General features: G+C 42.2%; 1 protein-coding gene across 1 annotated transcript in view; it reads left to right on the forward strand.

Moving 5' to 3' along the window:
• Positions 1 to 2112: 2112 nt before the first annotated feature.
• Positions 2113 to 16183, forward strand: part of Frmd4a (FERM domain containing 4A) — a 480303-nt gene continuing 466232 nt past the window's right edge. Inside the window, exon 1 of the mRNA XM_031359491.1 lies at positions 2113 to 2357. Coding sequence (XP_031215351.1) covers positions 2325 to 2357 — 33 coding nt within the window. The 5' untranslated portion in view covers positions 2113 to 2324. The remainder of the gene's footprint in view (positions 2358 to 16183) is intronic.

Consider the following 16183-nt stretch of genomic DNA (forward strand, 5'->3'; position numbering starts at 1 on the left):
TTCCTGAGTTCCGTATTCTCTACAACCTTACAGACTGCAGGGAAAATGTGATGAGTAGTAGAAGCTAAAGAAAAAGTTCCATGACTAAATGCTTCCTGTGTGGCCTGAGAGCCCAAGTCCCCAGTACCCACGTTAAAAAAAAATGTAAAAACTCCAGGGACCAGTGGGTAAAATTGTAAGTCCAGAATTAGAGGCTGCCTGGGCTTGCTGGCCAACCAACTAGCCTGACAGATGAGCTCTAGGATACATGAGAGAACCTGTCTCAAAAATTAAGGTGGGGAAGAACAGAGGAAGAGCCGACATCAGCCTCTTGCCTTCACACAACATGCACACATACATATGAAAGAGTAAAAAAGACAATGTGGCAAACAATCCCAGATCCCAGGGACTTAATGTTTGAAAAGTTGAGCATCAACCCCAAGAGTTATGCTCCTCTTTGAGGTGTTATATATAGGATCTTCAAATTCCTTCCCAGAATCCCTTCCTCTGGCTTTGGTGGGCTGTTCTGCTTCCAAAAACTATGCGTGGAGTCTGTCAGACACCAAGAAGCCCAAAACAGGATCAGTGTAACTTTATTGTAAACCCTGACACAGTTCTGCTATGTCCTACCCACTTAGGGACATTTGGGGCAGTGTAACAGGGAGCAGTTTTGCCCAAGCGTAAAGGTCAAGGAGGAAATGCTGTGCATGACTGGAAGTGCTGGTGAGGGATTCTGGGATTAGGATGGGTGTGAAACAAAGCAGAATGTTCTAGAACAGATCCATCTAGGACCTAGAAGCAGTAAGATGTAGCTTGTTGTAGTCACAGAGGAGACAACACAATGAAAGTCTATGTGGCACACAGAGTGATTGGTGGCATCTCCACAGGGAAGACAGTAAGGTTGTGCCAAACAGGAAGGGGGTTAGGGAATGAACACCGGATCTCTGCCTTAAATAATGGAGAGTAAGCTTCTCCCCTGACACCCCCGAAGTAAGGCCTGTGAACACATAGAAGATAGGTATGGAGAAGAGAGTGGAGGAGAATGAAGGACAGAGATGAGGGAACAGAATCTGTTCAAGTTCATTACATTCCAGTTCAGGTCTTTAGTATGTTCCTTCCATTTCCTGCTTTTTCCAAGTTGCTGGTAATGGTAAATGAGATACCTAGTTTTGGCAATACTAAATGAGGTACCTAGTCTTGGTAGTATAACCCCCCCAACACACACACATGTGCACATATGCACATACATGCATGCAAATAACACATGCACACAAAATCCCCCATCATGCCATAGACATCCACTTATACATATATACCCACACAGGCATGCACATATAATCTCCATTATAACACACATACTACACACACACTACGTACACCATCCACATACACTACACCTGCACCCAAGTCCTCATAACACAGAACATAAAACCCCAATTATGAAGCAAACATACTACATATACATACTACCTACAGTACACACATATGCATACACACACACAACTCCTTATAACACACACCCATACATACATAGCTTCCAAACAACACACACACACACACACACACACACACACACACACACAGTTTAATGCTCAGCTCCTCTGGAATGGAATCCATATATTTGATTTTGAAACTTTTCTGGAGCTGTGTCCAAACATCTGGTGAAACATCAAAAATTCCAGTTTCCTGTCTAGATATTGTGTCTAAACTGGGTTTAACAAATGGCTATTTTGACGTAGGTGACACAAGTTTTTTTTCTCTGCTTTTTGAATATGGACCATCTGAATAATGATGTCAACCGATTCCATTCCTGTCAGGATCCCCCTTTTCTAAAGAAAGATGAATCGATGGATGCATCTGCTCTCTTACTTCTGAGAGCATGTGCTGCCTAGTGAAGCGGAGGCTGGGAGCATCAGGCAGCACAGTTCCATTTGCCTCCTCTGTTTTGGGTGAGCTGCCCTGTAGTTTGTTCAGACCACTTTTCTTGGCTCAAATACAATACCTAAGACAGAGATCACTTGTCTACTGAGCATAGTACACTGAGAGCTGTAGGCAGATTATGGAAAGAGAGAGGGAGGAGAGAGAGGGAAGAGAGAGCACGGGAGAGAAGAAAGAGGGGGAAGAGGGCGAGGAGTGGAGCGGACTTCTCCCTGCACATCCTTTCTCAGGCATCTCAGGCACCCGGGATTCAAGTTAGACTGCTTGTGGTGCAGCAGCGGCGCCACCCGCGAGAGGGGAGCCACTGGCGGCTCCAGGCATGGCTCTTTTCGTGTGGGATGCTTAAGGACTGCACACAGACAGAGTAACTTGCAGAAGAGAGAAACTGGCATGAGGATTCCGCCAAAATGGAAGGGATCCTATCTCCAATGAGAACCAAGGTAAGGGGGAACTAAACCCTGTTTCTTTGCACTCTCCTTGGCGGTTCAGGGAAGGCTCACTGAAAAGGAAGATTGTGCTAGCTTTTGTCTCGTTTCAGAACTAGGCTGGCGAATGCAACTGGACCTCTCAAAGACTAGCTAGCTTTACCTCCAAGGCAGAGCTATTGCGATCGGTGGGAAAGGGAGAACAGGGGGGCTGGGGAGGGGAAGCCATCTGTCAGCCTGGACAATGGGAATCTTAGTAAATGAGTTTGCCTCTCGGTTGATTAGACAGCCATATTTTAGCAGGATTTCCAATCATTTTTGTTTGGGGACTGGAGCTGCCCTCCAGCTGTTAGTGTGCTTGCAGGAAGTACCGATTTCTCTGGCTGCGCTGATGTTTCGCAGGATGAGTCCTGCATTTAAGGCAGAGCATGCCCAGCTTACACTGGAACATCCTCTGGGCTCCTCCTCTGATTCAGAGCCGGAGGATGGGGACGCCTCTCTGTTGAAAGTAGGTTAATGCATTCTGGAGAGCGTAGTGTTCTCAGAAAACTCGCCGACCTGTATGTACAAGAGATTTCAGAGCAGCGCTTATCAAACACACCTTGAACTTGTTCCGGAAGGCTGTAGAAAAAAGCTTTGGGAGACCGGTCCCAACCTCTTGGACGTTTTTCTTCTTGGCTGGAGTTTGCTTTTTACTTGAAAGGGACTGCCTTGTACATGGACTTTCCCAAGGCAAGCTCAGATGAAGAAAGGGCTACTGAATCTATGCATAACTTTGAACAGGGGCTGAAAGTTTTAAATTTCACTAGCAATATTATTTTTCTTAATTAATTAATTTTAAAATTTAGGAGGCAAATAGCTCTTTAAACATGTAACAGTGGTGAAATAAATAGAACCTGGCTTTTAACACTTTAATATCCTGCTAGGGTTCAAACACAAATAGAGCCTTTGTCAACGAAGTGGCTTTGCTTGTTTTCTTGTTGTTATTTTGATTTGTTTTTTGTTTGTTGTTGTCTGCACCTTCTAGTTAAGGGGCATGACTGTGACACTTTGAGACAACATTGGAATGTTGGGACATGCATGAAAGCACCACATCATGTGGGGGTGGATATTCTGCTGGGTTCACCCATCCTTTGATAATCACCCTTCATTAGAAGGACAGCCCCAAGTGACAGTTGGTTACAAAGCTTCTAATTCCACCCCCTTGGCTGGCTAGCTGAGAGATCTCCTTGGAGACCCGTTGTGGTGGCCTGTTCTACCCCTCTCTAGGTGATGTCAAGTTGCTTGCAGGCAGTGAATTCCAAATGTTCTTCTCTGGATGTAGCAGGCAGAGATCATACAGTTTTCACAGCTGCAGAGAAAATGGCAAATGCAGTTGGCTTCTTATTTCTCTTTATTGACAAGCTGAGATCTGAATGCTTCATGGAATGGCTGTGTAATCTGTTCATTTGGCCAGATTCTGAAATCACTGCCTCAGACAAACTGTACTCACATTGCGGCTCTTGCTGAGGCTGACTACATCTAGGAATCTGAGCATATAACCCCATACAAGTCCAGCTCTCACAGACGTCAAGGAGAGTTCCCTATGAAAATGAGAGAGTACCCAGACACTCCACAAATCATGCAAAAGGACTCATTAAAATGGCATGCTAAGGTATAGGGAGAAATGGATGTCTGTGAGCCAGGTTGTGTATATATTATGTTGAGTTCACATCATGGTTTGAGTTCACATAATGGTTTGTTCTTTGACCATCATGTCATTTAGTAAGAATTGAGACTAGAAGCTTAGGTCCTTCCAAAGTTCAAACCTAATATTACTACATGCTGAATTGACTCTGTTTCTAACCTTTCAGTTTCCAGGTTACAATGGATTTGCTCCTGTGCTTAAATTGCTTCTGTGATTTCCTTTTTAATCTCCTTTATTTCTGACTCTAGAAATTGATATCTTCCTATTTGAAACTTCAATGTCCATTTGACTTTGGTAACCTACAATAAGTCCTGCCAACTCAGAGAATGAGACCTGACTATGTAAGGCTCAAGAACAAAATCTCACTCCTGAGCCTCATCTTCAGTCTTTCAATTGCTGAGTTTTGTGTTGTTGAAATGATCCAATGATTTTAATTTGTCAGAGTCTGACAACACCAGTGATGTCTTGCCTTTCTTAAACTTTGATCACACTATGTCCTATTAAGTCTACTCTGGAATGTTTTTCCAAGTTGATGAGGATTTAGCTTGAAATGTCTGATTTCCTAGTATCATGGTTGGGCAAAGGATACTTCCTTCAGCAAAGTTCTGGTGTGTTATGGTTACTTAATAACTTACTGACAATTTAAAGCAAGTGTTGAGATAAACTAGACATAATTTCATTATGCCATGTAATAGACTTAACCAGTCTAAATCATAGGTGCTTAATGCATTTTTTACCTTGGGATTTGCATAATTGGCACATGAATATGCATGAGATTCACTGGAAGGGGCCAAACAGAATGGGCAAAATGGTCAGGCGTGCTGAAATTAAAGCCATTTCCACGAGGGCACCTGTGCTTCCTCTGTCTCCTGGGTGGGTGGTCACATTTGACATACCTAGAAATAGACATGGTGACAGCTGGCTTCCTCGAATAACAGTGTATTGTGAGCCACATAGGTTTCAAGCACAACTCTGGCCTTTGGCTAGACTTCCTTGGGCTCACTATTCATGCTTCCTTTTGGATACTGCAATCCAGTGGTTCTTGATCTTCCTAATGCTGCCACCCTTTAGAATAGGAATTCCTCATATTGTGGGGACCCCAACCATAAAATAATTTTCTTTGCTACTCCATAACTAATTTTGCTACTTTTATGAATCATAATATAAATATCTGGTATACATGAGATCTAGTATATGAACCCCTATGAAGGGTTATTCAACCCTCCAAAGGGGTTGCGATCCACAGGTTGAGAACCACCGCTAAGCTAGGAGAGTCATTAGGCTGCTGGTTGTATTTCTGACTGGCCTCCTAGCATCTGGATGCCTAGATGGCTCAGGCATGGGATACCGGAGCACAGCAAATGATGCTTGCAGAGGCAAGGTGGAGAGAAAGAAGGGAAAGAAGCCAATTGGATTGTTACTCCTAGGAGGGCAAATGGAAATAGTGTTATTCTTTGTTGCCATTGTGTTCCTTGTAAATGTCTCTCTTCAATTCTTTTCTTAACCTTCAAACTCCTCTGTTCTCCTTGGTCTTCTGAGTATTGCATCCAGTAAATGAGGCATGGGAAGCAGCCTCTTGTTTTTAGTTTCTTGGGGTTACTCTACTCCTTCTATGAAATTTGCATCAAGAACCAGGTAAAGGTGAGGAAATGCAGCCAAGCCTGGCTTTTATGAATGCAAAGAGGCAACTGTAGAATGGGGAAAAGATGAAGAAGGAGGGGTGTCCAGAGAGGAAATGAGAGGAGTTGGGGGAGACAGAAGGAGGGAAGGGGGAGATAGAAAAGAATGGGTGTGGAGAGGGGAAGAAACAGGAAGTAAAGGTAGGGAACCGGAGAGGGGAGGTGCAGGAGGAAAATGTAACTGGGAAGGGAGAGGAGAAAGGAGACATGAACAGCAAAAGAGAGGATAGGAAAGAGAGGAGGGATAGAAGTGGGGGGAGGAGGAGATGGAATGACTGGCCAGACTCCATTACAGCTGTGCTTTGTTAAATGTTTATGCAGCAAACAGAACATAGATCCACATTAACCTCTCTAGAAAAGATGGGCATTAACTTTTAAACCTTCACAACTATTTCATGTGCTAATTGAAGTTTTTAAGAATACCACACTGCTGCCTTTAATATCTGTTCTGGTTCACAGTTACCTATGTCCCCAGGGACAGTACATTTTGACGTGTCTGGACCTGTCTTAATTCTGCCTCCAAGACAAAGGCATTGCATCATTCTAATGAATATCCTCTGAGAAGAATGGTCCTTCTGATAAAAGGGATATTTAAAGGATGTGAGGCTGACTGTCTAAAGGGCTGAGGATACAACTTAGTGGTAGAGAGAGTGTGTGCAGAATGATCGGGGTCCCAGGTTCAGTCCCTGTACAAGGATGCACACAAGCACACAGAGTGAAACTTGCTCAATCTGAGCTAAAGTTATCTCTATAACTCTTCTCCTCAGATCATATTGCAACTTTGGAACTGCATTAAGGATATAGATATAAGATGGTAAAATTTCTAGAATTACAGACAATATAGACTTTTTTAAATATTTTTTATTAGATATTTTCTTTATTTACATGTAAATTTCTCCTTTCCCAGTTTCCCCTCCAAAAAACAAAGAAACAAACAAAAACGACAAAAACAGACCCCTGTTGCCTCCCCCCTCCCCATTCCTGCCACCCCACCCTCTCCCACTTATTGGCCCTGGCATTCTCCTACACGGGGGGCACAGAACCTTCACAGGGCCGAGGTCCTCTCCTCCTATTGATGATCAAATTGCAATCCTCTACTATATACATGCTGCTTGAACAATCAGACCCCTCTATGTGCAGTCCTTGGTTGGTGGTTGAGACCCTGGGAGCTCTGAGGGTACTAGTTAGTTTATATTGTTGTTCGTCCTAAGGGGCTGCAAACCCCTCAGCTCCATAGGTCCTTTCTCTAACTCCTTCATTGGGGACTGTGTACTCAGTTCAATGGATGGCTGTGAGCCTCTACATCTGTATTAATCAGGTACTGTCAAAAATTTTTTAAAAGTACAGTCACTCTGTGGCTACTTAGATTAATTATCAGAGTATGTAAAATACATAAAGTCACTTCAAATTTTGCTAAACTTGCCTGAAACTTCACCAGGCCTCCATGGACCATAATTCCTTAAATGATCCATTGTATTCCTCTTACTTGATTTATCAATTCAGACAAACAGTTAGACCCTCTCCTTCAAAGAACCCCACGAATCAAAAAATTTTAAAAGCATGTTTTAGCTTGTGCACAAAACTAAGGAGGCCTTGGCAGGGGCTTTCAGCTCTACTAACCAGGGCTTCGCTCAAGATTATGGCAAGCTGATGACAGCCTGGGTTTCATCTTAATGAGGACTCAAATTAAAGAGGACTCACTAGGGCCGGAGAATGACAGGCCCAGATGAAATACAAGGAAATATTTGTTAATAGCAAAATATTACCCTAAGAAGTGTTGAAACAGTCTTGAAAATAGAAGCCTCTGAGGCAGGCCAGGGAGGATCCTACCCAAGAACATATAATCCTGTGTGACAAGCCTGGAGGAGCTGATGCAGACATTCTGTGCTTTTGTGGTGTGGCATTACTTTACCACAAAGCCGGAGATGGGTCTGTGTGTGAAGCATGCATCAGATCTCCTCACCCAGAGCTACTACACATTATGTGTTGAACTGCTGAACTCAATCCAGCAAAGCAAGAAACAACCTCATTCTTCTCTAGAATGACCCAGTTAAAGGCATCTGCGAGTTGTGCAAACTGCTCATCTGGTTAGATTTTCCTGTGGTAGTCAGCTTCCCGATATGGAGACAATGACCTGAAATGACAAACTTGTCATTCCACTCATAGGTTTGCAGGTTCAGTGATCTCCTGGACCTGCTTCTCTTGGGACTGTGGCACCTATCATGCTAGGGGATAGAGACAAGCTGTCCACCTCATTGCGAGTATAAAAAGCAAAAAGAAGATCCTACAGGACCTTTGAAGGTCCTCCCTCAAATAGAATTAAAAATCTCCCATTAGACCTTGCCTCTTAAAGTTTCCATCTACCCCCCAATAGGAGCAAGCCTGTGACATATGGGCTTTTGGGGGACACTCTCTATAGTCACACTAATAGAACCTACTAAAGAGATGGTGGGGGCTAGAGAGATAGCTCAGTGGTTAAGAGCACCGACTGCTCTTCCAGAGGTCCTGAGTTCAAATCCCAGCAACCACATGGTGGCTCACAATCATTTGCAATGAGAATGGATGTCCTCCTCTGGTGTGTCTGAAGACAGCTACAGTGTACTCATATAAAATAAACAAATAATTATTTTAAAAAAAAGAGAGAGAGATGGTGGGCAGTATGCTATATCTCATTCCAGTTAAATTACCTGGGTTCAGACTCTAGCTGTTACCACCTGTAACAAGGCATTTCTGAGTCTTGATTTCCTTTCACATAAAACAAATGCAATGATAGAATCTAATTTTTATTTATTTTATGCATGTTTTGATGTGAGTTTATACATACCATGTATAAGTACCATGTATAGTAGAGGCCAGAAGAGGCCATCAGATCTTCTTGAGCTGGATTTACAAGTGATTGGAAGCCACTCATTGTGCATGCTAGGAACTAAAGCCAAGTCCTCTGCAAGAGCAATAAGCTTTCTTAACCACTGAGCTCTAGATTAACTCCAGCTCCAGATAATAGGACCTATATCCTGGATCATTATGAGAAGCAAATCCATTCATTATCAGTAGGTTTCAGCATCCCACAATAAATGTAATAATGGTGTGAATGCACAAAAAAAATTAGATGAGTAAATGCACACAGAAGTACAGACTCATGATGCATGTTTGGAACAAGTTGTCCTCCTGAGAACCAAGTAGGAAAAGAGATGATCTGTCTCCGGTACATACAATGGAACTGAAGTGTAGAGAGAAGGCTTCACTTACCCTCAAGCTCCCTGCCAGGTAGGGTCTTCACCTGTCACCTGTCAATGTGCAGCTCCAGGGGCTCAGGGGAAAGCAGATGCTACTACAGCATAAGTCAGTGCTCATTACAATAAACCCGTTCTCAACGAATGATTATGGCGCATGGAATGTTTAAAAGCTGGCAGCATCAGTATCAGCCAGGAGGTATCTGATCAATTAAGAAGTGGCAGCTTTTCCTTTTTATGCTTTCAGACTTTGAAGGAGAGACGTGGGTTATCTCATGCAATCTCCCCTAGAATAGATAGGATCCAGGAATTCTGCACCCTGGAAGTGAGCTCCCCGCCCCCCACCCCTCAGACATCTGTTTATTATTCCCTAGCACTCCATTGCCTGGAACCGTGAAGAAAGAGTCTGTACCTATCCTGGATTTCTAGGATGTCCAGGATCTACTCGCTTACTGTGTCCTATCCCACTTCATTCTCCCTTTACTTTCGTTTGACATGATCAAATCAGGCTTCACTTAGCCCCCAAATCACCTGAGTGTTTTAAAGTGCAGTTTCCAGGATACTCTTCCTGAAATACTGATTCTGCAAGTACGAGGAGGTGGGGCAGTGGAGGTGGAGAGACAAACCCCCGCATTTTTTTTTTGTCGAAAGGCTCTGTGTCCTTTTATTGGTTGTTAAAAGAAACACAGCATCTTGTGCACTTGCCCTCCAGACACTAGTGGGCGCTGTTCTACCCAGCCGAATCACTGCCTTTTCTTTCCTGTCCACCAACCTGAGGACTGAAACTCACTCTTCCAGTGACAGGTCAGAGATAACGTCCTCGCACTGTATCCCTAGAGCATGCTCTGTTTGCCTTCTATCCTGTCTTCGGCATACTCTGCATAAGATTATGTTCATTTGTATGTTCCTTTGCAATGAACAATGAGCCTCTGGACTGTCAATTTCACAGTATTTTCTCATTCCCCTTATACACAGAGTACACAGTGTAGTGCACCAGGACTGTAAACCCTTGGTGAATACTTTTTGACAAATGAGTGAACACAGAAGTTATCTAAGAATCCTTAGGCATTCCATACATACCAAGAATTGATCAGATCTTGTGTCATCAGAATAACTGCTTAGGTCAGTCTAGAACTATCTCCAGATAAGGTGAGTAGATTCAACACTGTGGGGTCGTGGACACAGAAGTTTCTGGGACAAGTGTGCATAGGACTTTTCTTATCCTTTCCTTTCAGAGTAATAATGCTAAGAGGTGCTCAGTATTTTAATAATTGCCATAGTATGAGATTGGGTGCAGGAAAAGCATAACTAGAAAACAACATTCCCCTTGGGATGGGGAATAATCCATCTGGACTTACATTCAGAACTTCACATTCCAAAATGTTTGGCAGTGTTACAGTTTGCTAAAGCTAAGGGCTATTTTCTTGATAAAGCATAGCTGCATTTACTCTAGGCAAATGGTCAAAATTGCTGTCGCCTTCGCCCCCATAGATATACATAACATATCTATATAGAGAAAGTATACCAGCTAAAACCAGGAAAGCCTGTCAATTTATTTGATTATTACAAAACAAAATGTGTGTGTGTGTGTGTGTGTGTGTGTGTGTTTTATCTTTGTGTATATGAAACATTTTTATTCTGTTAAGAGTTGAACCTGCAGCCTCACACATTCTGAGCAGGTACTGGGCCACTGAGATACATATTCAGCCCTACAAAACAATAATAACCAAAATTTGAAGACAGAAAAATAGTATATGCATATGATATAACAGCACATGAATGCTTATTATACACATACTAACATATTATTAACATGTAATATGTATTTATAATATATTAATGTCTCAAAGCCTATCCCAGAACTGGTGGGAAAAATGGGTTAACTAAGGGCTAAGGTTGTCAATGAAGGAAGAGACAGCAGGCTAGTGTTCTACTCCAGAGGAGAGAAGAAAAGTTGAGAGGCACAAGAGCCCTGGGCTTTCATAACCATGCTCAGTTGAAAGCCGTTCCTACCACAGACCAATGCAATCCCATTGGTTCAAGAAGTATCGTGGAATCTCTGGGAGATTTCTAGATAGCCTCATGGCCATGGGCTTCCTCAGAGGGGTCAGGAGGACCTGGGGTTCACTCCCAGGGCAACCTTCAGGGACAACCAGGCTAAGCTACAGACAACTTGGCAAAAGAAGTCAGGGGAGGCTCCAAGTCACTGACCTCACGCTTTCTGTGCAAACTGGGATATGGAAAGTGCTAGGCATGGAACCCATCAAAATAGAGAACAGCAGAAATGAAGCTTTGCAATTTATCAAAAGTCGAGGAGTTGATTTATTGGTAATAATATCATTTATCTTCAGGACAGACCAGTTTGCTATATCCCAAGCAAGGAGTGAGGCAGCAACACTGGCGAATAACAAAAGGAAACAAACGATTCCTGCAGCTCCCTTATTTATCCATCCAACAAGGATTTAATAAATGTTCCTCTTGAGAGTTAGGCAACAAACAGGCAAACAGGCTTCCTTCTGTCAAGATGGAACAAACCACAGGGAGCTTTAACAAAGGGATCAGAGCAAGGCAAAGCAGTTTCCCCTGGAAAACAAATTGGGGGAGAGAGGACACATTCGAGAAGCTGAAATCTGGAAGTGTGACAATTCTAATGCAAGTGGATGATAGTAATTGGGAAGATTAACCCCACACTGATATTCAAGGAGAACTGTGGTAATGTTAATAACTTCATGCCTTCAAAGGAATACCGATGCCTTCTGGAGGATTGTTAGTCTCCTTTATCTTTCTGTTTTGTTTTGTTTTGTTTTTTGTTTTTTGTTTTTCGAGACAGGGTTTCTCTGTGTAGCCCTGGCTGTCCTAGAACTCACCCTGTAGACCAGGCTGGCCTCGAACTCAGATATCTGCCTGCCTCTGCCTCCCCAGTGCTAGGATTAAAGGCGTGTGCCACCACTGTCCAGCTTTAGTCTCCTTTATCTTACACAAAGAGCACAAACATCTTTTTCAAAATGCAAAAACTGAAATTTAATTATTTTTCCCCAAATTTCAAAGCAACATGTTGTATGTAATGCTACCTTTGAAAACACAGGTCAAGGTACTATGAAACTTAAACAAGATTAAAGTTCTTCCTTGATAAAAAAATTCCCTTGAGAATAGAATAATCCTCTATTATCTTTGTAGAAAGTCTGCTGTTTTTTGTCTCTGTAGATTTTTAATTGGAGATATGTTTAGTATGGCCATGTGTGTCTGTGTCTGTTTACCTGAGTATGTGACTCTGTGAGTATGTGTATGTGTGTGTGTGTGTGTGTATGTGTATGTGTGTGTGTCTATGTCTGTGTGTATGACTGTGTATATGTGTATATGTATGTGTATATGTGTGTATGTGTGTGTATATGTGTGTATGTGTGTGTATATGTGTGTATGTGTGTGTGCATGTGTGTGTGCATGTGTATGCATGTGTGTGTGACTGTATGTGTGTTTCTATGTCTGTGTGTATGTGTGTGTTTGTGTGTATATCTCTGTGTGTACATGTGTGTATGTGTGTGTGACTGTATGTGTATGTGCGTGTGTATATATGTGTATGTGTGTGTGACTATGTATATGTGTGTGTTTGTGTGTATATCTGTGTGTGTATGTGTGTGTGTGCATGTGTGTGTGACTATGTGTGCATGTGTGTGTGACTGTGTGTGCATGTGTGTGACTGTATGTGTGTGTCTATGTCTGTGTGTGTATGTGTGTGTGTTTGTGTGTATATCTGTGTGTGTATATGTGTGTGTAGGTGTGTGTGTGTGCATGTGTGTGTGTGACTGTGTGTGCATGTGTATGGTGTGACTGTATGTGTGTCTATGTCTGTGTGTGTATGTGTGTGTGTTTGTGTGTATATCTGTGTGTGTGTGTGTGTGTGTGTGTGTGTGTATGACTGCCCTGAGCCCAGCCAGGCAGTATAGCCATAAATAATGAACAATAAGCCTCAAGAAGGAAGAATCAGAAGTCTGAGAATAGGTTGCTGTGTCTGTCATCCTGGATGAAAAGTGTCCTCCAACAGCCTGGAAGAACGTGGGACTGCTTTGGGTCATGGAATCTATCATGTCTCTTTACATCATTTTGAGTTTTATGAACAGAAAATCAACTTACGTGACCTCCAATCAGGTCTTGCTGGTGGGTGCCACATGCAGTGCCATGCATACTCGTGGGCACGAGAGTGAAGACACAGACAGCAAAGGTTCCAGAGACTGTGGGGAATGGAGGATCGGGGAGGAGCAATAATCTCTTTCATTTTTAGGACATGACAAAACAAACACAGTAAATGTTTTATGCATAAATAGAAGTATTCATACTTTCTGTATATGCCTGTACATGTGTGTGTAGATGTGTGTGCACATGTGTGTGGAGGTGAGGTGCCATGCATGTGGAAGCCAAAAGTTGATGTTGGGCATCTTCTATCACTCTCTACCTTCTTCAGTTATTTACTGAGGTATTTAGAGTCAGGATTTCCGACTGGCTAGACTGACCGGTGAACTCTCTGGGGTTGCGGTCTCACGCTGCTTTGCTCAGTTTTACGTGGGTCTTGTAATCTGAACTTCATGTGCCCATGCTTGTGAAGCAGGCACTGGGCTGCCTGCTCAGCTGCATGCATTCTAGTTGTTCACCAAGGCACCTGCTACAGAACAGTGAAGAAAGGGTGTCAGTGTAGGAACCAAAACCCACATCTTAATCATTGATGTCTGTGGAGAGCCATTTAATGTTGGGATGCCTCTGCCTCACAGCTTAGCCATTCCTCTCCCAAGTGGACACACTGGCAGACATGTTCATGTGCTCCAGGGAATGCGTATAAGTGCAGTCACAAAAGTATTGTCTGTAATTTTGTAATGGAAACGTCTGCCCACCAGAGGATAAATATATGATTTGTGGCAAGATTGTACTCAAGCAATTTGTTCAGCGGGGAAAGCAAATGGACTTCAGCTACATATATATCCATACGGTGACTTTTATACAAAGGTATTGAATGAGATAAATAAACTGCAGAAGATTCATGCACAGGGGACACACACGCTTAGGCTACCATTTTTTGAAAGCACTAAAACATATATAATATCTTTTTCATTGAGAACATTTATAATAAAATATCTATAAAAGTAAGAGGTGATAAACATTAAATTTAGGATTGATGTTTCTTCTGGGAGGGGAGGGGTCCTTCAGTCTCCAGCAATGCTTTATTTCTTATACTGGCCAATACCTTCATACGCCTATATTCTGTATATGGTTTTACATACTAGAAAATGGCAAATAAAATACTTAAGGAAATTAATCACTTTTCATAAAACCTATTTCTACTTAGAATATGTTGTAGTATCACCTTGATGCTTGCTAGAGCCTCCAGATGTTCCTGGGATACAGCTCATAAAACTGAACATAACCCTTGTTTAATATGTGTGTGATCCCTGTGTAAAATGATGATTTGGGGCTTCTCCTTTTGCCAAACTACATTCCTGGCAAGATCTTCTGTAGCTACAACTATGAGGTCACAAGGTAGCAGTATGTTCAGCTTAGACAAAATATGACAGTCTTTAAGGTGTTCCTATGACAGACATGTAAGGAACATAGTAAAGAGCTGTCCACATGTGTGCAGCCTGGGAAATCCAGCAGTCCCACTTGATCTGTGGGAACATACTCCAAGACACTCCTTGGATACCTGACCCCACATATAGGCTTCAAGGATCTGATAACTGGGATGCCTACTAAGTGTGTATGTATACTATGTGCATACTCTGGACAAAGGCATGACTCCTCTTCCGGATGGGACAGAGTAGGGAGGTGCAATAATTCAACCATGCTTATGAGTTAAAAAATATAAATTATTTCTAGACTTTTATATTTAGAGTTCTTAGAACATGCTTGATGGCAAATATGACTTAGAAGGTGAAACTATGGGCAGTGGGGAATTCTATTATATAAGTTGAAAGTTGTTTCACCAGGTGTGTGCCTGTATCCTATCAGGAAGGAAGGAAGGAAGGAAGGAAGGATGGACCATTTGAGCTCAGGGCCATTCCTAAGGTGTGGTTAATAAAGTCTCTCTAGGTATTGTATATTGTATGTATGCATTAGTATGCTATATATTTTCAATACAATTATATTAAAACTATAATTGCTTGCTGGGTAAAGGGACTTGCTACCTAGTCTGACAGCCTGAGATCATTCCCTGAGACCCACATGGTGGAGGGAGAGCACCTATCTATGAGCCATGGCATGCATGCACACTCATACACACACACACACACACACACACACACACACACACACACACACCAAATAAAATTGTATTAAAAAATTTAAAGTATATAGAATGTGGGAGGATTTTGAACCGGCTAAGGGCCATTTTATACATAGTTCCGTACTAGTCTCCTATTGTCTAATCACCATATTTATTTCATGCCAATGAAGAAAGGCCAGAGATTTATCTAATACAAATGATGCTTCTTTGCCAAACATAGATCTGGAGAATCACAGTGCACTATACAAAAGTTTTCAAGTTTCATTAGAGAAAAGAAATAATAGAAGAATTCACCTTCTACCCAAAACACAGTGACATAGAAATGCCACACTCAAAATGATCCACTAAATGGCAGGCAGAAATGGACTCGTCTGAGTAGTGGTACCTTCCTATCACCACGCAGCTACACCAGTGCTATTAGCTTGAATTGTATTCACTTTATATATGTTTGTATTGAACTTTATTAGGCTGTACAGTTTTATAAGAACTTTAAGGAGATTAGTTTTTAATAGTTATGCATATTTAAAGAGCTATAATTAAGACAAAAATAAGTTAATGAACACTGGATGGGCTGGTAATTGGTTGCCTTGGAAGGGATCCATATATTCCTTAAGTGAGATTAATGGATGAAGCTGATCTGTCTCTTAAGTCTTACAGATATCTCTGCAAGGACAACCATGAGCATAAGAGATACTTTATTCATCAACCTAGTGTGCTTGGGTGGCCTACCGCTTGCCCACTTCTCTCAGAGACCCTGCTTTTCTTTATTACCTTATAGTTCTATTGTAGCTCATAAGGTGATCAAAATTTTAGAGAGCTTGTAGTCCAGAGAGAGCCTCTTTGCCCTAGAGTCATGCTCAGGTATTTCCCAGAGAAGCACTTCATACCCAGATCTTTTAATTGTGTGCCAGGAGAGCTAAGACACGAAGAAGAAGAAGAAGAAGAAGAAGAAGAAGAAGAAGAAGAAGAAGGAG

The sequence above is a fragment of the Mastomys coucha genome, unplaced genomic scaffold, assembly GCF_008632895.1.
Source record: "Mastomys coucha isolate ucsf_1 unplaced genomic scaffold, UCSF_Mcou_1 pScaffold7, whole genome shotgun sequence".
NCBI classification, from domain to species: domain Eukaryota; kingdom Metazoa; phylum Chordata; class Mammalia; order Rodentia; family Muridae; genus Mastomys; species Mastomys coucha.